At 40.1% G+C, this 22,501-nt stretch overlaps 4 protein-coding genes across 5 annotated transcripts in view; all 4 read right to left on the reverse strand.

Moving 5' to 3' along the window:
- slit1a (slit homolog 1a (Drosophila)) overlaps positions 1–1,009 on the reverse strand; it is an 89,209-nt gene extending 88,200 nt beyond the window's left edge. The window contains exon 1 of one of the 2 annotated variants that reach the window (XM_061087640.1): positions 611–1,009. In XM_061087640.1, the coding sequence (XP_060943623.1) occupies positions 611–819 (209 nt within the window). In that variant the 5' untranslated portion in view covers positions 820–1,009. The remainder of the gene's footprint in view (positions 1–610) is intronic. The other variant, XM_061087641.1, reaches the window with a different exon arrangement.
- A 4,796-nt stretch (positions 1,010–5,805) lies between these two features.
- On the reverse strand, positions 5,806–12,342 carry LOC133020813 (rho GTPase-activating protein 19-like). Its single transcript, XM_061087530.1, has 11 exons — positions 12,285–12,342; positions 11,722–11,975; positions 10,831–10,911; positions 10,103–10,312; positions 9,749–9,975; positions 9,542–9,628; positions 8,830–8,895; positions 8,245–8,460; positions 8,064–8,159; positions 7,661–7,774; positions 5,806–7,172 (listed from the first exon to the last, which is right to left on the reverse strand). The coding sequence occupies exons 1-11, from the start codon at positions 12,329–12,331 to the stop codon at positions 7,167–7,169; spliced, it is 1,404 nt and encodes a 467-aa protein (XP_060943513.1). The 5' UTR covers positions 12,332–12,342; the 3' UTR covers positions 5,806–7,166.
- A 1,146-nt stretch (positions 12,343–13,488) lies between these two features.
- Positions 13,489–17,662, reverse strand: LOC133021006 (pyrokinin-1 receptor-like). The gene is made up of 6 exons (XM_061087776.1): positions 17,510–17,662; positions 17,236–17,332; positions 15,660–15,865; positions 14,733–14,954; positions 14,459–14,636; positions 13,489–13,895 (listed from the first exon to the last, which is right to left on the reverse strand). Exons 1-6 carry the CDS (start codon positions 17,657–17,659, stop codon positions 13,489–13,491), a joined length of 1,260 nt encoding a protein of 419 aa, XP_060943759.1. The 5' UTR covers positions 17,660–17,662.
- A 2,877-nt stretch (positions 17,663–20,539) lies between these two features.
- The window catches only part of abcc2 (ATP-binding cassette, sub-family C (CFTR/MRP), member 2), an 18,142-nt gene continuing 16,180 nt past the window's right edge, over positions 20,540–22,501 (reverse strand). Inside the window, exons 32-33 of the mRNA XM_061087407.1 lie at positions 22,111–22,305; positions 20,540–20,915 (exon numbers count right to left, since the gene is read on the reverse strand). Of these exons, the coding sequence (XP_060943390.1) occupies positions 20,786–20,915; positions 22,111–22,305 (325 nt within the window). The 3' untranslated portion in view covers positions 20,540–20,785. The remainder of the gene's footprint in view (positions 20,916–22,110; positions 22,306–22,501) is intronic.

Genomic DNA, 22,501 nt, shown 5'->3' on the forward strand with positions numbered 1-22,501 from the left:
TAAATTTAAACTAGTCAGTCAAACTTTACTTTTTAAACTCTGACACAGTAAAATAGTGAAGCAAAAATTAAACTAAATGTATTTAATTTCTGAATTTACAGAATTATAAAAAAACATACAACAAGCATGAGCAAGCAGGTAAGTAAATTATGGACACATGTGAAAGGCACACATCTGCTCCTGCTCTTTCCAGTCCCTCATGCCTATTTATACCTGACTGGAATGCCAGTGACTGACTGATACACACACACACACACACACACACACACACACACATATGATCACACACACACACACACACACACACATATGATCACACACATGCACACACACACACACAGCCTTTTGGGCAGGGCTATTGTTCTGTTTTGGTGTTAGCAAAGTCATGTGCACTTCTACAAGATTGCAAGGAAACGGTGGGAAAAGAGCAGAGAGGGTCAGTTAGGGAGTTTCTCTGTCTCTCTCACACACACACAAACACACACACACACACAAACACACACACACACACACACACACACACACACACACACACACACACACACACACACACACACACACACACACACACACACAAATCACACAGAGGCAAAGTGCAGATGGTACTCACAGTCTTTCAGTGTTGCGGGGGATATTCCTTGGCATGGTTTTGAGACCCAGTCCATGGCAGTCAACTGTGGTGCCACTGCAAGCACACAGGGCTGGACAGGCACTGGCGTTGCCCATGAGCAAGGCAGAGAGCATCAGCAGCCACATCCAGAGTGGCTGCCCGACCCGGGTGCCCATGTCCGCCCCAAGACTGCAACCTCTAACAGGCATGTTCACCACCACTGCAGCCTGCTCCTCTTCTTCTTCTTCTTCTTTTTCTTCTTCAGCAAACCCCTACTTCTCTCTGTCCACCTTCCTCTCTCTTTCTGCTTCTCTGCAAAACCAAGAGTCCTGCTACACAAAACAAGTCCTCTAGAATAATTCTAAATATGTGGTGAATATAAATAGAAAGAAATCTGTCACGAATGCTAATATTTTCCTTTTTTTTTTGCTGTGAAGCAAAACAAATCCTTTTGCTCTTCTAGATTTGGTCTGATGTAGATCTGATATCCAGCTCAGTTTGTTGATTTAAAAAAAGAAAAAAGAAGAAGAAGCTTCTTTCTTTCTCTTAATCTTCTTCTTCCTTGCAAACTCTTCTCCTTTCTTGTCTTTGAGGAGTTGCTGTGCTCTGGCGTGCACACGTCTGCGTCTCTGTCCTGCTCTCACTCAGTCCCGCTCTGCTCTGACTGCCTGAAGAGAGAGGGAATAAGGAAAGAGCAGAAAGAAAAAAAAGCCAGTCTCTCTCTCTCTCTCTCTGTCTGTCTCTCTCTCTCTCTCTCTCTCTCTCTCCACACACACACACACACACACACACACACACACACACACACACACACATACACACACCAGTCATCCATCACAAGGATCTACAAATAGCAGAGCCCCCGACTCCACCCCTGCCCCTCCTCTCCACCCCCACCCCTCTCCCTCCTCACACATCTTACCCCCCCAGAACCCTGCCTGAACTCTCATTCTTGAGATCCGTCTTTCACTCCCTTGATTCTATTCACAATACAAATCTACTCCTCCAAGTATCTTTTTTTTTTGCCTCTTTATTTCACTCACTCCAATCCTTTTCTCTCAGGTTTGCCTCCAGGCGAACCCCCCAGAGAGAGACCTAACCTACATGACACTGCATAACCCCAGCCCGAAGGGAGAAGCAGCGGGGAAACTGGGCTCCGCGAGGATGTGTGTTTGTGTGTGTGTGTGTGTGTGTGTGAATGTGTACATGTAACGAAGGAGAATCCACTGGGGAAGAGAGGAATCAACACCTCGGTCCTCGGAGGCAAAAAAAGCAGGAATAAATAATCCTAAATGTAGGTCTTAACGTGTAGCTCAAATGTGGCCACACACACACACACACACACAGAAGCTGCAGCATGAAACTGTAGTGAAAAAGCACGAAATACACACAACCGCACGCACACATTCATGATTTGTTGGGAAGGCAGACCACAGCCATAAAAAGTAAGTCAACACTATATTTTAAGCACAGCATGGGTACAGGAACAGAGATTATATCCTCACATACATATATACATGTACAAATGAAAATATAAACAGCTTCACTCACGGCCATACCTGCTCTGCTCCTGGAGGAACTGGCACAAAATCCCTCCCTCAGTGCCAGGACCATGCATTACCCTGAAATGGACCGAGAGCATCGAGACATAAACTGGACTGTGTTGAGAAGGGGGGGGGATTTCATGATAAGCAGCATCTGCGGCCCATTATTTACTCTGAAGGAATTCTGAACAAATATCACTCGGTAAAGGTCGACCTCTAGTCAAAACAGGGGATGTATTAGAGTCTAGCCATTGTTGACAGTCTAATTGTAGCTTTCACAAAACTTTTCCAAATGCATATTGTAGTGCAGCTTGTGGGTTTGCAAATTAGCATTCGGTATTGTGCTCAGGAAGCGGACCTCTTGTTTTTATGATCCAGTTCAAAGTGCAGTGTTCGCAGTAATATCCACTCAATTAATCAAACCAGTCTAAAGTGAGCAGCCACCGAGGGAAAAGAGGAGCAATAAGCACTTCTTCACTTCTGTCTGTGGGGCGGATTTTTCTATTGAACCAATGTGTGATTATTAGATCCCAGGTATCTGTGAGTCTGCATGGATCCCTTTCCTAATGAAGCACCATTGATTAATGCTGTGTCAGCTGCTGAAAGGCACAAAACCAATAGTGAATGCTTTGGCTATATTCCTGTAATGCATAAACATTAGTTGCTATAGTTTGACATGCTCACACGTAAGGAGGATGCTTGAAAACGTTTTTTACAAAAATGGCAACCGAGACTGATTTTGAGCATGTGCCTGTGTTCGTGCAGTCTCCATGTCACTGTTTTTGTGGTGTACAAAGGATTCTTGAAAAATCCTTGATTCTGAGTCACTCAGAAACTAGTCCAATTTCTGATTTGTTCCTTACTTTCTGCTTGGTGAACACTGAGTTTTATTTTGATAGAAAATTGTGGCATACGAATATACAGCTCACCTTAAACCTGCCTTGTCTCCGCTCGGCTAAAGCCACTTGATATGTGGTCTAGTTCCAGGGGGCTTTGCAGTGGGGTGGATCCCTCCCAACACAAACAGCAGCACAGTCCCACAGACCTAAGAATCCCATTCACTTTAACTGACAAAGAGAAAAGAGAAACAGGCAGAGAAGATGCAAGCCCAAACATTTTACTTTGTGATCATCCGCCTGCCTCTGAGCTCGACTAACTCGAAAACATGTGCGTATGCATATACGTGCAACATTCAGGTGTACACACAAATACACCCCTCAGGGAAAAGAAGCTCCATCTGTCCCAGTAAAAGTGTCAGTGCAGCGTAGATCTTCCTCCTATGAATGGCTAATTAAAGAGGAGACAGTGGTGTTTAGTGGTAATGGGGGGTGGGGGTGAAGTCCCTTCTCTCTCACAGTCGTGATAGGAATGCACACAAATACACAACAGGAATTATTCTGCTGCTCTCAAAGACGTGGGGCGGCATGGCGGCAATTTCCATTAAGTCTGGGGGAGAGGGAGAGAGAGAGACCCCACAAACTCTCGACTCAAAGGAAGGACCAACAGCAATTAATGGGGAATAACACCACGTTTTAAAAAATGCACAGTGCTGCTGGAGCTGTGGGCGACAAACAAGCGTGCACCTACATTTAGAAAGAAAAGAGGCAAACGTGCACCGAGACGAAGCTGGCAGCTGCTCGTGGCTGAATAGGGGAATGAATCGGTTAACGTCGGCAGGCTCGCCACACAAAAACTGAAATGCTCCTCTCAAGAGTGAGAAAATAGAAAGAAGCCAAATCTGGCATCCAGAAAATTCCACAGCACGCTTCAACCCCAGTTATTTGTATATCACTCACAGAGGAGCTGTGCGTTTGAGAGAAAAGAAGAAAAGAAACTCCTGCACGAGAGAAGTGTCGAAGCACAAAACTATGTCAGTCTACGAAAGTGTGTTAACTTTAAATTTATTAGCTTGTCTATTCTAACACAAATGGTCCATTACTATGAGTTGTAGAGAAACTGGTTTGAGCTATGGTGAGAAAAGTGGCAATGGTTAAAGTAGAAAATTCTGCTTTAAATCAACATTTCAACAGCAGTCACTTGTGTTTAAAAAATCCATTTAACCAAGTTAGAATTAAGGGATCATGTTTTCATATTGAAAAACATTTAAACAATATTGACACAACTGCCAACCGCTTAGATATCTATAAATTACCTGAGGACTGAGGAACAACCATGTGGGACTTTATCACACAAATGTTTTTACTGGATTAAATATCAGCAAAAACAAAATGACCTATATGTAATGAGGAACAACATTTTGTATAATTTTGATAATACAAGGTGATCTCAGAATGTAAGTTGTTTATTATTGCTGGTAGTTAATGCTGACAGCAAATGTTTGTGAACCACTGAGAGTCTCACATTTTGTCAATCATTCAAAATTTTAGGCACAACTAACTTTTGTAATTTGGTTGTATGTGCAGCCAAGATCGTCCATTTAGGTGATATGTCCTTAGGCATGTACTGAATAAGACGAAATTTACTCAATGCAAAAAATAACGTCCTCTCAATTTTGTTTCAGAGTCAGACATTGACTGGAAGAGATTTAGAATCAGATTTTTCTGTCCAATCAGCTCCCTCTGAAAGGAATTCTACCATATACGCTTTAGAGTAAAATCACATCCAGTCACCATATATACTTGTGGGTTTGTGTGCACTACCGATAATGTTAAGTTGATTACAGTACAGTCTGACTCATTTTACAGTCATCATGCTCACCCTGGAGAAGAAATGCTAAATATAACCCGTCTGGATTTTTGGCTGCAAAACAATACTATTCCTAACTTGGACGCTGTTGTATATTTACAGAACATGAGAAAGAGCAGGCCCATTCTCACAGATGTTTACAACATATACTTACAATACCAAACATGCATTGACATGGACACCATAATGACACACTGAGAAATTCCTCCTATTGTGGGGAGCTGCATTCCCTTACTATCCACCCACTCATTGTCCAATTCCATTGAATAAGTTCAATTTGGCCAAATAGTTTTCAGCGAACAGACACCTGGGAAAGTTAAAGGTTTTGCTTTGGTGGCTGTATTTCTTTGTTGATTACATTTTTATTTTGGTGCAAATGTTGATTTAAAAATTGTTCTTCCCGATTCTTTTTACTTCAACGGACACAGCAACTTAAAAGACTACAAGTTGTATAAATTGACTCTGTAAGTTGGTAGAGAACAATGCCAAACCAGAGAATCAGAAAGAAAGAATTAATGTATTTAAGGGAAGAGTTCTATTGTGCAACACTCCTTGGGCTTGTGTGTTTCAGTTCACTAAATTATTTAAGTGTTTGATGATAATGAGCATTCACATACTATGGTATTTAACAAAACAGTATATATATATATATATATGTTTTTCTCTAAGACGACAGATATCTTCTACCTTCGGTGCTCCTACTGAATTTTTTTGGCAACTAAACAGCATCACCCTGTGGTTGCAAGTCGCATTACATACTTCCTGGCAGCAGGATATGAAAAACACCAGGCCTTCGTTTCAGAGGCGTTCAAAAGAATAAATACAGTTGTTGTTTTTTATACATCCTAATAAAGCCCATATTCTGACATTTCAAAAGAATAAATGACAAACGACAGAACACTGCTTGATGTCTTTTAATCACAGCGACTTGCATAGCTTCACAGCAGGATCATTATCAATAACATGTCTAAATGGTCAATTAAGTTGATCATGAGCTAGTTATCACAGTGTAGTTCAATTGCAACAGCTTGTTACAAGAAACCACTGAACTTGAACCAGTTGCTGGAAGCGTACGACACCAAGGATTCAAAAATGGCTCAAATTCTCCTGGAAAGGGTTGACAACCACAACAGGAGGCAATAGATTCATCTACTCTTGCATTTAGCCAACCATTGAAAATAAGATAGAAACTGACAATAAAAATATTTTTAAAAAATTACAATAAACCACAGCTGAACTGAAAAAATGCACATAAAGCTGTATATAATGGTGCATAAGAATTCAAACTATCCTGAGAAAACTGAAATATAAAAATGCAAAAACAAGATCTAGATTAAAGAAGCAGTAGTTCAAAGAATCACAGCGTTGACACCCAAATGTTGAGCTTTTATGGGGACAAAAAAAAATATTCTGCATAGCTGGTCCTTTGGCCTTTCACTCAGTATCCCCCATCCTTTGTTCTTCTTTCCCCGTTAGTCTTCACTCCCTAACTTCCTGACACTTGAATGGATTCTTTATAATATTTTCAGTATACTCTTAAGACTATTGAAAACTTGAGGGTAATAAGTTCCCCTGTAAATTGATTCTGACTAAAAACTGTTATACAGTAAGGCAAGACATATTCAATTAAGGCACATCTCTGGATTAACCTCTAATAAACGTCTGCAACAGCCTGTGATGGCTGTGAGAGTCTAACTTAACTTACTCTAACTTTTAAGCAAATGTAACATTTAAATAGAAAAGCGTGCAGATCACATCGTACAAAATCATTCAATGCACAGGGCACCCGGACTTGAAACATCCAGATGACCATTAAAAAATAAATACAAGTAGGTTCGCAAATTAAATAAAAACATATTTCAGTTGGAGATAAAACTACATACCGACACATTTCACAGGTGTAAACGCATATTATTTGCATGTTTAAGATCATAAATGGACAAGGAAAATGATTATATTGGGAACTAATGAGCGTACGAAACATTGTTAATTAATTGACCTATAGCAATAAAGCAAATGACATATTCACTTTCGTCCATTAACCTCTTTCATGTTGCATAGCAAGTGAAACTTCCAGTCTGCAGATTGATATGGGGATTTCCTTGCCATCGTAACAACTTTTAAGAGTCTAACTCACTTTTTTTTTTAACAGCAGAGTACAGTTCCAAACATGGTATCCAAGCAAAGCAGTGCAGTGGATAACACTGCTTAGTTTCAGTCAGTGCATCAAGGTTCTTTAATGCTCCCAACATAACTGTTAAACTGAGGGTTTCTTCGTTGCAAACGACACATTCTTTTACAGACGATTAATCCTGAATGAGATGGGAAGAGAGAAAAAATAAAGGATTAGGTCATTTTGAATCCTCTAGCCGTGTACATCAGGCATCATTTATAATATAAGCAAGTCAAAGTGAGGGCGCACTTAGATGTGGTGAACCACAGACTGTTGACTTGAAGTACCAGAGACACTCTTTTTGCGCATTCATGAGGAAAACTACTATTCACTGGTTTAGGAATTTATCAGATTGGCCCACTATGAAAATTGGACGTTTTAATATGGCTTAGGTTGAACTATGTATTGAATGTTTCTCCATACATGTACATGATAATTAATGGGAATGTGTGACAGTTTCACTATTTTGATGGCCCGGTTAGAACAGAAAAAGTAACAGACACTCATCCTGGCATTATAGATGTGCACGTCTTAGCCTAGTAGACCACAGTGGTGGGGGATGATATTTGCTATTAGCAAACACTTGATTGAAATGTTTGTTTTATGGTGTAACAGGGAAATACTCACTCGATCACAGCCAGTGTTTTCTGTTGCCTGGCCATCAACAGAAGAGCTGCGGAGAGGAGTCTGCAGTTTGCTGTTTTCTTTCTCTGTCAATATTTGGCTTCCCAACACCTTCCTCTGTTTTATAAACAAAACCTTACTATATGGGGATGAATATGACTATGTACACACTCTGTAGTGTACAAACACATATTAAGACCTTGTAAATATGAACAATGCATTTCTTTAATCCCAAACTAATCAAACCCACTGCTCTACATGTGTTTGCAGTCTACTCAAAACATTGTTCAACAGCATCACAAATAATTAATAAAAAGAACATATGGGAGCATGAAAGGTCAGAACAAAGTAGTTACAAGGCTGAAAAGTGAAGTTGTAACTTTACACAGGAGAAATGTCTACTAACCTTGATAATTCCACCCAGAGAGCGTGAACGCCAGTGTTTCCTGCTGAACGGTGTGCGAGACTCGGCCGATGGTGTCAGCAAAGGCTTCTTTTCAAACTGTACAAGAAAAATAACAGCACATTTATAGACTGGGATGGAAGAACTTAATCTAAATCTTATTTTCCAGACTGAACAACAGTACTTGTCTGATGAGCTTCTTCTTCTTGGCAGATTCGGGCATGTTGTTGACCTGCTGGTACAGCTCTCTTAGAGCAGATTCAGTATAACTCTGAGTCTCAGGGGTCTTGGGGGTGCTGTTGACCTCACTTCCAATAGATCTTGTGAAAGGAGACTGGGGTACAGGCATTACCGCTGCAATCGGCCCATCTCTGCTTTGAGAACAGAGCGTTGAGTCGTCCTAAAAAAGGCAGGACATTACATACAATATTAAATTCTGTTATCTTACAGAAGCAGAGTCTCACAAGGCACAAACAAGTGAATTAAGCAAATGTAAAATATGAATATGGTCCAGAGTTTTATTTCAAGGTTCTATGAAAGTGAGTCTATTAGAGTGCAAAGCAGCAGATAGCAGATTCTGAATTTAGACACGGAGTACCTAAAATTAACAAGACAACAAAGTTAACAGATTCAAAAGAAAAGAAAAAAGCAAAGACAATGAATGTTGGTGATGGAGCTTTGACAGTAACTTTACAGATAAACATAATGCAGCGAGAACACTCTTTTCATTGAGATGAACTTGGTTAGAAATAGAAGAGAAGAAAGTCACCTTTGATTGAAGAGAGTTTGATCCTGTGAAGTATAAGCGGGCATATTCTTTGATATACACAGGCGCCTACATTGAAAGTGAATGAGCACATTAAACCCTCTGATTAAAACATTATTGTGAAAAATTAACATCGCAGATCTGAAATGGACACAACTGGTACTTAGAAATTCATGGGTCTCATTCTCATGCAAACACATGGTTTATTAAAGGCCAAGAAAATATAAATAAATGTATTCTCATTAAAGAAATTACGCTAATTGTCCAGATCTAAACAGTGCGTAATTGAGAAACACACATTGCAAACACATTACCCCTTTTTTTTTTTTAATATATTTTTCTTTGAAATGTTAATTCTGTATGCTTCACATCGACGAAGTGCGAAGTATGAATGTATTGTACAATTTGAAAGGAGAGATAAGAGATAATGGGGAAACATTTCTGCCACATAGCTGTGATGTGCTGTATATGCAATTAAATAAAGTGCATCCAATTATCTTCTCAAAAACTAAATCTTATTAAAAAGAGGTATCTGTGTTTTGTTGTATATTTCAATAAAAGAGCAAAAACATGAAAAGATACTTCATGTTAGCGTTCTTGTCTGTGAGAGAAATGCAACGATAAAAAATGATGTTGCAATAAGTTTTCAGTATGTACAAGAATCATAAATAAGCAACACCACACTTCCAGAGAAACGGGCTTTAAAGCTGCTTACCCTGAACAGTTTTTGAGAGTGCCTGATGAGGAACGCTATGCCCTTGTTCAGTTTGTCAATGCTTCCCTGAAGATCACTTGCCATCACCTGCAAAGGATATATAGAAAAATTGACGTGACATTGATTTAACTGCAAATGTATTGGAGATATAGTCGGGCTGTAACATGTTTGGGAGGTTAGAATAAATTTAAGCAAAAAGGTCTTTACATTTTTAGGCCAGATGATTTGTGGAGCGAACATTGTGGCAAGATTAATCGCTGACATCTTGTTGATGTGCTGATTGCGAGCAGTGTGATACAGCAGGTCAAGTAGCAGCTTCAAAAGGCTGCGATTAACTGGTGGGAGCAGCATGAACAGCAGCTGGAATGCCTCAATCTGGCGTTCCTTGTCAGACACGCTGGTTTTATCCCCATTTTCGTCAAAGAGGGTAAGCTCTGCACACAGCAGAAAATGGAATTATTACCAAAGAGCAAGGAGTCATTATTTTAATTTCTCAAAATTCTATTCATTTTAATGCCATCTTCAGCTGCAACAAGAAGCTCCGTAAAATGTAGATAGTACCTCCAATTTTCAGGTGAGCATGATAGTGTCTCTGTGTGAGCAGCGGCTCTGGCAGCTCTCCCAGGTAGGCTTTAAGCAATGTGGCTGCATCATTGGGGTGGAAGTCTCCTGTCTCTAGATCTATCTCTGAGCCAGTGTTCAGCATCTCCCTCAGGGCTGCCTGCCTTAGGCTGTGGCCTGGCACACGGAACAACCCCTCCACTTGAAGGTCTGTGAGGTGGGAGAGAAAGATGGTGAGAGACAGCCAAAGAGAAGGGGGGGGGGGGGGGGGGGGAGAAGAGATGCAATGTGTAGACGCAGATACACAGTGAAGGAGACACAAAGACACAGTAGTGAGGAGAGGGACAGAGTGAATGAAATGGAAAGAGAAGGACAGCAGGAGCAAAGTGCTTTCAGATGAATTATTGACTCAACCATTTGCTCCCAGTGTCCACTTTCAGTGAATGACATCATTCCTTTCTAGAAATAAACCATGACCTCACTGCCTTTGCTGCTCTCCAGCTAAGTTAAAGAACAAATAGTACAACATACAGGCGTATCAAGTAATTTGTCTAAATAATAAACAATTAAATCAGGTTATTGTTTAGTGGTGTTTTTGTAACACGAACGCTGTTTTGGTGAGAGATTAATTTCCTTCTGAGGTCACACATGCAAAATGTATGTAGTCATAATATCACAAACTGCTTCGGATGACATTGTCTTCTGAACGGCACGGAGGAGATACTCACTTTTACTCAAGTATTCAATGAGCTGATAGATCTGCGCTATCCCTTCTTCAGTTAACGGTGCACCAAAAACCAGTCCTTTGTCTGAAAAGCATCAAGTAGCACAGTCAGACTATTGGTCTCATTTGTTTGTAAAATGCATTAATTCCATTTTACCAATCAATCCATATGTAATTTCACGTAGATCACATGGACAGCGGAAAGTGCCATTAAATTGTGGCGAGACAACTTTGAAAATAAAAAATGAAAACAGGTGTGTGCAAGGAGATACAGAGACTGGCAGTTTTTTAAGACCAGAAAAGAATTGAGAAAATAACTAGCATTATCAATGATAGGACTGGGCAATAAAATAAAATAAATAATCACCGCTACATAACTTTCATCGTTAGCAATTTAACAAAAGTCAAATGTTTAGATATAATATGTATGCATTGTGCCAGTGAGGGGGAATAACACATATTTGATCAACCTCAGATGTGCAATGTTTGGGTCCTTTTTTATCCATAAAGAACAGTTGTAACCACAACCCTTACTGTTGTCGTTAAAGAAATAATGCAGAATTATATTCAGATATTCATCGATAGGGACTGATAAGATCATTTTAATTTCGATATAAATTTGACCCAAATTGTCTCAATCATAATGAAAATTATGATTGAGACTATAGGTCAATAAAATTATTACAGGCCTACTGTTAATTATTTCTACAATATATAATTAGTCAGCAGCTATATTTTAAAACTTCAGATTTCAATTAATATGTATAAATACGTGTGTGTGGATAGCCGTTTTCTAAATTTGTTTTTTACCCCCCTTCTAAAGCAATGACTAAATGAATTAACTTAGAAGGTATTGGACATTTTGTTTTAAACAACGTGTCAGTGAGGGTCTCACGTTTCCGCTTGAGGAAGTTGAAGGAGCGGAGGAAGCCGCTGGAGGAGGGCACCCTGGGCTCCGACTCCCCGACCAGCTGGGCGAACTCCTCCCCCGGGAGGTCGATGAGCCGGGTGAGGTTACTGAGGATCAGATCCTGAAAGGCCAGCGGGTGTTCGTGTCTTAGTCGCTCCACGAAGAAGTCCGGGTTGAAGATCACCGGCTGGCTCGCGTTGGGCTTCTCCTGACTGTTGAACACACTGCATCGTGTCCCCCTGTCACAGATACACACGGAGGCGGCGTTGGGCTTCGACACGAAGAGGAACAACAAAGCTCACAGCTGAGAAGCAAGTCAGCGATGCAAACGGAAGATATGAATAAAACATGTTGAATAAGCGGGCTAACGTGTGAGACGTTGTTGCTAGGCTAGCCACGTTAGCTAGCACGTCTGGTGAAGTGATACACTGCTGAACGAGTAGTAACAAATTAACTTATCTCAGCTTTATTGGTCCCACAACCCTGTAAGTCCTTCAAGCGTTTTCTAATGTCGTTATTTCTCTTTATAATAAAAGCAAAGTTCGTACCTCCGGCCCAGTTTGTGATTGTTTTGGGGAACATTTTCAGCCGCCATCTTCGTTTTGAATCTTCCGCTGTTTAATGTTTAGACCCTCCCCCACCTTTGTGATTGGTTGTAACTGTATCACGTCACGCGGAGGGAGGGGCGATCTCCTCCACACAGCTGTTCTAATTTGTTGATTAAGAAGCAGGAGGTGATGGACCAATTTCTCTTCTTGGGAAATTTCAACAGTATTTTTTTATTCACACTAAAGTTAAATTATTTTGTTGTTGTGGTGCAACAACATTGTTATAGTATTGAGTCATAAAATGTATTTTTTGTACCCGAAGCATGTTAAGCAGGCAGTGATCATATAATATTATTATTAAAACGTAAGTAAGTAGTGAGTTTTAAGTAGTTTTATTAACTGTGCCCACCAATTAAAAAAAATTGTTCATAAGAATAAAAACATGTCAACATGTAATTCATAAAGAACAGATTGTAATTAACATAAGGTGTTATTGAAGTCTGCTACTCGTCACTGGTGATGGAACTTCACAAAGCTTTGAGCTACTGCCAGGTTCATCACTTTTTGGTATCACATGGAAACGTTCCATTTTATCAAATAGTTTTCTACAATTTGCAGCGTGTTTATACATTCTTATGTGTTGTGACTTTTTGGAGCGCATGTTTTGTCAAATTGATGAAGTTGTTTTTTTAATTCGCACGTGTTTTTTCTCTTTGCATGTCCTTTGCGGATTTGCAGGATTTTGATTCTAGTGACAACATCAGGCTGGAGAGGCCTTATGTATTTCATCATGTCTCCTGCTTGTGCCTTGACAACACAGAAGACTCTTCAACTCCACCGCATGTACAGGCATTACATTTATTATGATAAATTATACAGGCATTGCATTTATTATGATCAGTGCAAAATCATTGATCAGTGCAAAATACAAAACAAATATACTCTTCAACTCCACTTCATGTACAGGCATTACATTTATTATGATCAGTGCAAAATACAACACAAATATATAAATCCATATTTGAAACAAATTGTACATCAAGAAACTTACGGGATGAATTAGTCATAATTAAAAATGTAAAGCAACACATCTCTGTCACACATCATCCAATTCAATAAACATTGCTCTCGGCTAATCCAAGGATTAGACATGATAAAAGTCAAATCAGAGTGTATGTTGTTGCAGCTTATGTTGACAGGGGCTCTAATGGTTGTCTTTGATGCTCTGACCTGATTTGATGGTGACTCTATTTCTCTTTTTGTCTATCTGCTCTCCAGTGCATTTACCACTGATCCTCTCTCTAGCTGATGTGCTTGCTTCCTCAGTAGAGCTTCTCTGCCAGAGCCTAGACACGCTCCAATGCCTCCAGTAGCAGTAAGACCTGAACCTGCCCAGAGTTCTCCAGCACGCTCTGCGAAATATGTGGGACGAGATGCAGAAAAGAAGTGGGTCCAGGGCGCCGTTGATATACCACAGAGGAAGCGACAAATACGACTTCAGGACCGTGTATACAGAGAGGACGGTGTCGGACCACTGAACCACATAGACCTGCATCAGCGATGAGGCAATGTCTGGAAAGTTGCAGACGAAAAAAGCCGCTACGACTGCCCCTAGGGAACAAAACAAAGAAAATATAAAATAAAATACAGCTCACATGCTATTAACAAACATTACTGCAAAATGTCATAGCAATTTTCTTGCACTTAGTAGTTTCTTTAGCTAGTGGAAGACATCAAAATGTCCATGTGTCCTCAAAGGGCTTGTAAACGTACACAGCTCCAGGCAGGAGGATAACAGTGGACATTTAGACAAAAAACTTGATGTAATGTCGGGGCTTACGGACACAAGAATTACACCACAGGAGCAGTATGGAGCACTTACTGATGTTTTTTTTTACCTTTTGAAGAAGCGGTCGACAGTGTCTTCGAATTGCCCTTGCATGGTTGTACCATCAGTGTGTGAGTGTCATGCAGTGTTAAGTACTTTATATGTGCAGTGTAAAAACCTAGTTTACTTCTCTACCAAGTTTCCATGTGAAGGAAATGCAGTGTCCCACCATCTGTAGAGACCAGATACCTTTACATGGCATTGATCAGACTGAGATCAATCATAGCATTTGGAGGATTTACAAAGCTCATTCAACTTATATAACTTGTCATTTTCCATGGCTCACCCATAAGTTTCAGAGCTCTCTTTTCGTTTAACAGTAGCTTTCCATTCTGATGGCACTGGATATCTCGTCGTCCTTCGGGATTCTGCCGCATGAGACCCATATTTCTTCTCTGATGTCCGTTCCTCTTCAGGTAGATTAGGATGAGCAGATAGAGGGTGAAGATGGAGACCAGTGGGACCTGTGGTAGAAGGGGGTGGTTGAGTGGCTGATGTGTTTGGTGCGGATCAGCAAATGCAATGTGTCAAATAATAAATACGAATCCTAATAATTTCACCAGAAAGAAGAATCCTGCTCTCAGGAGTAAAGCTCCTTTGTAGATGTGTGCAGGATCAGGCTCGACCATCTCACACATGGTGGAGACGTGGAAGGCGTCTTCTCTTGTGGTGGCTGTGTAATCCAGGATACAGGCGCTTGCCTGGTCGTAGACCAGAGCGAAGGGCACTGCTGAGACCAGAGAAATCACCCACACAAAAATAAGGCATGGCAGCCTGGACTTCTGCAGAGGAGAGAGGGTAGAAAATTCCACTTTAAAGTTTGTTTTTTGAATATTGCACCTTCTTTATTTCCCCCCTTATTTCATTGCATAATATTCTATGGCGCTAATATAAATAAACAGTAATCTGGTGAGTACAGGTTACAAATCAAGTAGCTTTCCAAAATATATTTGTGTCTTAACATGTCTGCAGATAATTAATGTTTTTACTATAGGTATATATACTTGCAGAATTTCTTTTTAAGTAAGAACAAGATACATGTTTTAGGGGTAATGGCCACTCTTTTGGGGTATCCGGGCTAGACAGTGGATATATCCACGCCAACACTCTGTTCTGTCTTCCATTAATTGTACACCGTTTACAGTCTGAGTCAAAAGTTTTGCCACAAAACACAAACAGGGATTCATTTTGCAGGTGTTTCAGATCCAGACAGCATTTTGGCAAATCTCTCATATTAACAACCATTTTCATATGAAAGCAAATTAAAGACCTGATTAGCTGATGCCCTTCAGTCAATGTGTTCTGCCTCTTTTGCTCTCCACACAGACTGGTAAACTGAGGGCTGCCAAAGCCTGCTCAACTGTGATTGGTCAAACAAGAAACAGTAACCAGAAGCTTTCCTGCCCAAAACTCTTGTAATTCATCTTTAGATTCTGCAAGAACACTATAATTAGGAAACTGCATTGCTTCTTCTGCAAGCACTGCACCTTCAGGCTGGAAACAGACCACATGGTGTGGCAAATGGCTGCGTAGCGCTCAGTGGTGAAGGTCATGATGACCCAGCTTGTGGTGGCACAATACACTTGGCGGACCATGAAGTAGCCCTTGCACACAGATTTCCCCAGTCGCCATGGGTAGCTTTCCCAGTAATACCGATACAAAGTCACCGGGATGGTCAGCAGCTGCAGAATGTCTGAGGGTTAAAGTGAAGAAGAGGATGGACATGACTTCACCATAATGACAAAGTGGCATTGAGGATGATTCCTTAAACTGAGGTTAATACACTGTAGCCGTGGTGTTTAGAGGGACTACCAAAAACTAGGTTTGACAATACTAAATGAAAACAAGTTGTTGTTTTTATTCAATTTAAAAAGTTTGGAATACCTTTTTACTGCCAAACCTTATCAGTACACTCCAAAGTCTGTAGGAAATGGAATTAGAAGCATAGTGTATTTGATAAGTGTGTGTCTCTCTCACTTTGTTTACACACTGAAATGTATTAAGTTATCAATCAAAAGTGCAGGAACATGGTTTTCGATTATTCTGTCACAGTTGAACCCCTGCTGACCTCCACCACGGAGGGGGAAATCTTTTCAGCCCTGTTTGTTGGTTTTTAATATGATAATGCAAAAACAACAGAACAGACTTCCATGAAACATGGTCCACGGATGTGGTACGTGGCAGGGAAAAACCCATTAAAAGTTTGGTGCAGGTACGAATCATAGAGGCAAATCTCTTTAACATTGTGTAATGTTGCGTTTTTCAACATTTTGAGTTTTCCCAGGGTATAATTCATGGAATCATCATGCAGCTTAATTGAACCTAAGGGGGTGTTGGGTATGGGCGGTGGTATGCACTCTACTGAGGTCCATTCTAGTTATATCTGAAGTGGAGTTATGTTTGGCAAAGATGATTATATGTTTTAAAGGGACTCTTACCTTTGTTGCATTTGAGAATTACAGCACATTCAAATCATCCCGCCTTCCTCCAATGCCCCACCCCCTCGTTCCCATCCGCTGTGTTTTAAACTTTTGTTTTTCCCCCTGGGAGCGGCTGTTTCAGTACGCCGTGGACCACTTTGGTCTGCCATCGTCAGTCGCTACGGTCGATACGGTCGCTACTCGCTACTGTCTGCCGTGGAATCAAAACAAACCATATAGTTGAGGACGCGCCTTGATGACGCGGGCCCGAATGCGCCACAAGAAGCAGACGGGCTTCCTGTCTGTTTCCATGCAGCAAACAGACAGGTCTGTCGGCCAATAAGGTCCTTCGGTCCGAAGAATTTTATTGGTTGAAGTTTTCACTAAATATTACGAGAGTGAAATAATTGTTTGTTTTAACTCCTGGTGGGTCTGTCTTGCATTTTAGAGTGTCATTACCTTATTAATACCAATTTAACCTTATCCACAAAAAGTGTAAAAATGCAACAAAGGTAAGAGTCCCTTTAAGGCAGGAAAATTTAAATAATTTCCGTTAATTGTTATAAATGAAACTTCACTCTGATTGAATAATTTAGATTAATATTGTGGCCACTGATCTTCCATATAGTGAATGCTGGTGTACCTGATATGACCAAGCTGAGCAGGTAGAAACGAATGGCGCTGGCTCTCATATGAGCATCCATGAGCAGAGTCAGCATGCTCACTCCATTGAATAAGACCTGTGGAGCATAGAGGAACAGCATTCAGTGAGTCGCAGTGTGAACATCATTATATCATTAACACAAAACTGAATTGCTGCAGCTCTACTTGTATATAATGATCGCATGTACCAGTGCAATTCAGAGGGTACAATTGGATTGTGTGTCAAGTGCGTCTAGTAAATTACATGTACATACTCCGAACAGGAAGATGATGGTGTAGAGGATGGTCATGGGGACGGCGATTGCCAGAGGCTCCCTTTTAGTGGCACCAATGTTGAGCTGTGGCATCTCACTCGGGCTGACGTTACAGCTGAAGAGGATCGACATCTGCTCGGAGAGGTTCATGGTCAGGCAGCTGGTGGGGAATGTGGAGGATAAGCATGTAACAGAGAAACGTGAATCTGAATGTCATGCCAAAGTTAGGTTGCAACATTGGATATTGGCGTGTGTAATTTAGGTCTGAAGCCATTATTTAAGTAAAGTCTCTTTGTGAAAGAAAGCTGCGTTTTTTTATGGTATTGTGCATCAACTCAGCACATAAGAGGAAGAGGGTTGCTTGTTGTACATGTGATCTCTCATTCAGAATAAATATTTATGAGAGACTTGCATCTTGATCCAAGATTGAAGGATGGGAATCTGCTGCTATCCATGTTTTCTTTTTTTGTTAATGCCTTATATTAAACACATGATTTCTATATCACAAAATAATATCCAGATGATAGTCAGTGACCCAAACCATGTCCTTCAGTGCATAATAGACTTGGGCAAGAATTACGTAGGAGACCAATGTGCATAAACATGACTATTTTATTTTAGTTAACCAAAATGAACACATAAACTCCTTTTCCATCAGAACAAATAATACCACTTGTTTGAGACCAAATTGACAAAATAGCAGTTTAATATATAAATGAGGGTAAATTGAATAACTATGAAAATAGACTAATTAGTGGGCATAGCTTGCACAGCACTCTGTTAAATGCATCTGTCCAGCATCTAAGGATGACAGGATTCCTAATGTTCAATTAACACACACACACACACACTACAACCTGTTACACTGACAGTAGAGTCTATATATTACAGAATCATGCTGATTCTAGTTTTACATTTACTAATGTATATTTTAAATGTAATGGTGTTGATCAGATATGAGTAGACTTACCCTCCACAGATGAAAATGTAGGATGAAGCTGAGCACCTCTGTCCACGAGCACCAATGATTGTTTGTCTCCGTCCTTCCCTCGCTCGCGCTCACAGGCTCTCTTTCCCTCTCTGTGACTCTCAGTCTCTCATTGTCTCCCCCTCCTTCTTGGCCCCCTCCCACCCCAACGCACATATGGTCATAACAACAGCTTATACAAATCATAAATCAGTTGATATTTATGTTTTTGTCGCCCAAACATAAAAATGCACATACCTAGATCAGGGAGCACTCCTGGCTGGGTTAAAAACCTTATTCCATTAGAGGACTTTTTTAACTGTAACTATTCGATTTCTATGGGAGCAGTTTATTGTGACCCCCTGTAGGCTATACACTGCAAATTACACATCGCAAAACTGGACTTGTTTAAAAACTGGCTCAAATCCCAGCATGTCTCATTCTGTGTTATATCCCAACAAAGAGATAGCCTTCACGTATTCTTTGCAACACATGTTTTACTCGGCTAGGTCATTTGACAATTCTGCTCTGTTGGAGCGAGCCATTTCACAAAACTATAGTTGTTTGTCCCCACATTGAGGATTCAAACCTATTCATCATAAAAAAACTGTCCGCATTTAAAGTAACTTACATTGAAGATTCCCATCAAATTGAGAGAAGTTAAATTGTGGAAAAAGCACCTAAAGCTTATAACCCAGGCTGCCAATTAATATAACACACTCTATACTGAGGCTCTCACCCAGTGTCAGCTGTGACTGGGGAACGCCACAATGGGAATTGAATCTCTATTAGACACCTTTGGTCTCCATGACCTCGTAAAAAAAAACTTGACCAATGTCATGACATCTCAGGGCTAAAAGTGACATCAGCTCAGACAGTCAGCAGTATACACCATGAACAACTCTTCATTCTTTCGCCACGTTAAAGAAAAAAGATTGTAAGACGAACATTTTCAAAAACAGATTAAGAAAAAGACATTTACATTTAATGATTTAATGAAAAAAGTCAGAATACAATGAGAAGAAAGACAATTTAGGAAATAAGCAGCAAAGAGAACTTGCCTGAGTTCCACTCCTTCTGGATCCAGTCTCACTGTTTCTTGACAAACTGTTGAACCCATCTGAATAACACTGATGTAACCACGAATAGCCTTGGAGTCGACCACTACCAAATAATTTGTTCTCCACAAAAGGTGAGATATGTCATTGTTGGTAAAACTTACATGAAAGTGTAATATAACATCATTCTCCAAATTCCTTATTTAAATGCAGGTGATGGCCTGATCTTCCTGTCCTGGCCCTGAGCCCTGAACTCTGAAAGACAGTAAACGTTTTGGATTTTCTGTTTATGGGCATTTTAAATCATGGACACCGTCATGTTTTACCTTGTGTTTTGTGTTTTTTTTTCTCTGAGTTCTGTTTCCTGTTTTATTTTTTGAAATTATGCTCCACGTGCGTCTCCAGCTTTGTCCTGTTTTCCCGCCCATCTGATCTACAAAACCTGACCCCTCTCACTAAATCAGTCAACGGACGAAGCAGGGGAGGTTAATCTGCCCAACCCCCCTGACCCTCTGCCAGGGCATTGCCTTTAACTGACCAGTCGACAGATGAAGCTATGGGGAGTCTTCAAGATAATTTAATACTTCCTAACCTAACGTCCAGCTCTGTCTCTTCCTGTAGGGGGCCTAAGCGTTGTCTTACAAGTCCAGTTTGTTATTTAGATGGACCCCCAGAAACATACAGCTGTCCACCATCTCTATCCGGCTGTGGAGTCCAGACGTCTGCGAGGGGGGTGCTGAGGAGTTGTTGTTGCAGGGAGGGGGGGGAGCTGAGGTGAAAATTACACATAGCCCAAAATGAAAATTTAATGACCTTATTCTCGAGATCTTAGATTTGTTTTGTGGCCCAAATACTGCGTATCTTACAGATACATATTTATGTATGTATGTATGTATGTATGTATAAATATATTACTGGCAATTCAGGTGACCAGAGCAGTGGAGTGATAATAGCACTCTCATCATCACTTTACACAACCACAGAGAAAAACACACTGAAGCTTAATTTGAGAAATACCAGTTTATTCTTCACAAATAAAACTGTTTGCACATGATCCCTTTGTGCATAATAGCATATACACAATGTATTATGTATATACAGTATGTTTGGCCTATTAGAAACCTTCTTTCCTATCGATAGAAAAATAGAAAAATTTGATGAATCAAAGCACAAAGTACAAACACATTTTGAGCGAAAAAGCTATTAAATTATTTAATCATCCTAAAAACAACAAAAAAAAGAAGGGTACAACTAGAGGGCAGTGACATTTTCCCCTGTTATCCCAGCATCCTTTGCCATGGCGTAGAACACACCACGTTTTTCAAACAGGTTGCTCGGAGAATCAAACTCGACTATCCGACCAGCATCCAGCACCATTACCCTGTAAAGGAGGCAGACAAGCAGACACGAGTGACATGCTGAGCGGTGTAAATCCATCACTGGCTGGCAGAGGAGGATCCAGCACAGGCAAATGCTTAAAAGATGGATGCATGCACAGATATCGATGCTCATCATTAGAAAATAGAAATAACATAAGACCAGTTTTGGTGCCACAGAGGGAAAGGTGAGAGACACAGTATGCTCCTTATTTCAATGCTTTTTTTCCTTGCCACACTGAAAAAGGAAGAAGCAGGTGAAGTGGATTGCTAATATGTTCATTAAAAAATATGGATAGGATAGGCCATCTGTTTTCTAGCTTCACTCCTACAATGACTAATGCAGAGAAAATGTATTTTTAATCTGAAATAAATTTCAGGTGAGCATCAACATGTTACAAAACCAGTTCTATATGTTTTTATATTTTTTATATATTTTTTAAAGTTTTGACATTGCTCTGTGTGGGATTTTAGAATTTACCTTTTGTTATTCTCAATTATGATGCCAGTTATATATCAGTAGAAGGTTCTTGCTTGCATTAAAAGAAAATAACATTTATCAATACCACTTCAAAAATATGAATTCATTTGATAGAATATATCTTTCAGCCCTCCTTCAGTGTCTTCTATTGTGCCCCTCATGGACTTTGAAGTCTGGCAGCGCTTCTCATGTCTGATTCACATTTCCCTATGATATTGTACGGTATCAACCTTACTATTTTAACGCCTTGGGATCATATATGTTGTGATTCGGCGCTATATACAAATAAAATTGAATTTAATATAGACCGTGTGATGTAAAGTTCAAAGTTCTTATGAGTTGAAATTGTTTCCTCCTGTTTGGCTTAATGATTAAGCCAAAGAGAACAAAAAGTACTAGAATGCTAAAATACTGAAATGAATGAATTATCAGCTTAAGTAAAATATTCAGCAATTTATGGTAATTAAAAGGGAATGTGGTGGCTCAGGAGTTATAAAAGGGCATTTCTGTTTCTTATTTGTTATTATTGTGCACCTTGGTAATACATCAATACAAAGAGATGGAATTGGCTTTTGTGAAAATAAAAAAATCACACTTTTAAAAAAAAAAATTTAAAGAACATTTGTGGTTCTCTCACCGTACACAAAGCAGAACAAAACAGAGGCGTGTAGGAATGAAGAAGCGAGTGAAGGAGTGAAATGGATATCAGGACAACCTACCTGGAGCTGTCCAAGATGCTGTGCAGGCGGTGGGCAATGGTGAGGATGGTGCACTGCGCAAACTCCTTGCGGATGGTTTTCTGAATCAGGCTGTCCGTCTCCAGGTCGACCGCAGCTGTGGCCTCATCCAGGATTAAAATACGAGACTTTCTCAGCAGCGCTCGAGCCAGACACAGCAGCTGCCTCTGCCCAACACTGGGAAGAGAGGGACATATTCATTTAATTAAAAGACAGAGATGAGTATAAACCATAAATTGACACTTATTCTATCTCAGACAGATACAAATTCAACTGAAGTTTAAATACTTTTATTTAAATTCAGTGGAAAGGTACACCTGTACACATTTACACCTAAATATGTTTATTTTCATTGCAATTTTATCCCACTAGA

This window comes from Limanda limanda, chromosome 15 (genome assembly GCF_963576545.1).
Source record: "Limanda limanda chromosome 15, fLimLim1.1, whole genome shotgun sequence".
NCBI lineage: Eukaryota > Metazoa > Chordata > Actinopteri > Pleuronectiformes > Pleuronectidae > Limanda > Limanda limanda.

Excerpts from the sequence above, each read along its gene's own strand:
- LOC133021006 (XM_061087776.1), bottom strand. The coding sequence starts at position 17,659 with ATGAACCTCTCCGAGCAGATGTCGATCCTCTTCAGCTGTAACGTCAGC. Across the intron at positions 14,955-15,659 it reads GGTCTGTTTCCAGCCTGAAG|AAGTCCAGGCTGCCATGCCT; the intron begins GTGCAGTGCTTG and ends TCTCCTCTGCAG. Across the intron at positions 14,637-14,732 it reads GAGCAGGATTCTTCTTTCTG|GTCCCACTGGTCTCCATCTT; the intron begins GTGAAATTATTA and ends CTTCTACCACAG.
- LOC133020813 (XM_061087530.1), bottom strand. The coding sequence starts at position 12,331 with ATGGCGGCTGAAAATGTTCCCCAAAACAATCACAAACTGGGCCGGAG. Across the intron at positions 9,976-10,102 it reads TGCTCACCTGAAAATTGGAG|AGCTTACCCTCTTTGACGAA; the intron begins GTACTATCTACA and ends TGCTGTGTGCAG. Across the intron at positions 7,775-8,063 it reads CTCTGGGTGGAATTATCAAG|AGGAAGGTGTTGGGAAGCCA; the intron begins GTTAGTAGACAT and ends TTTATAAAACAG.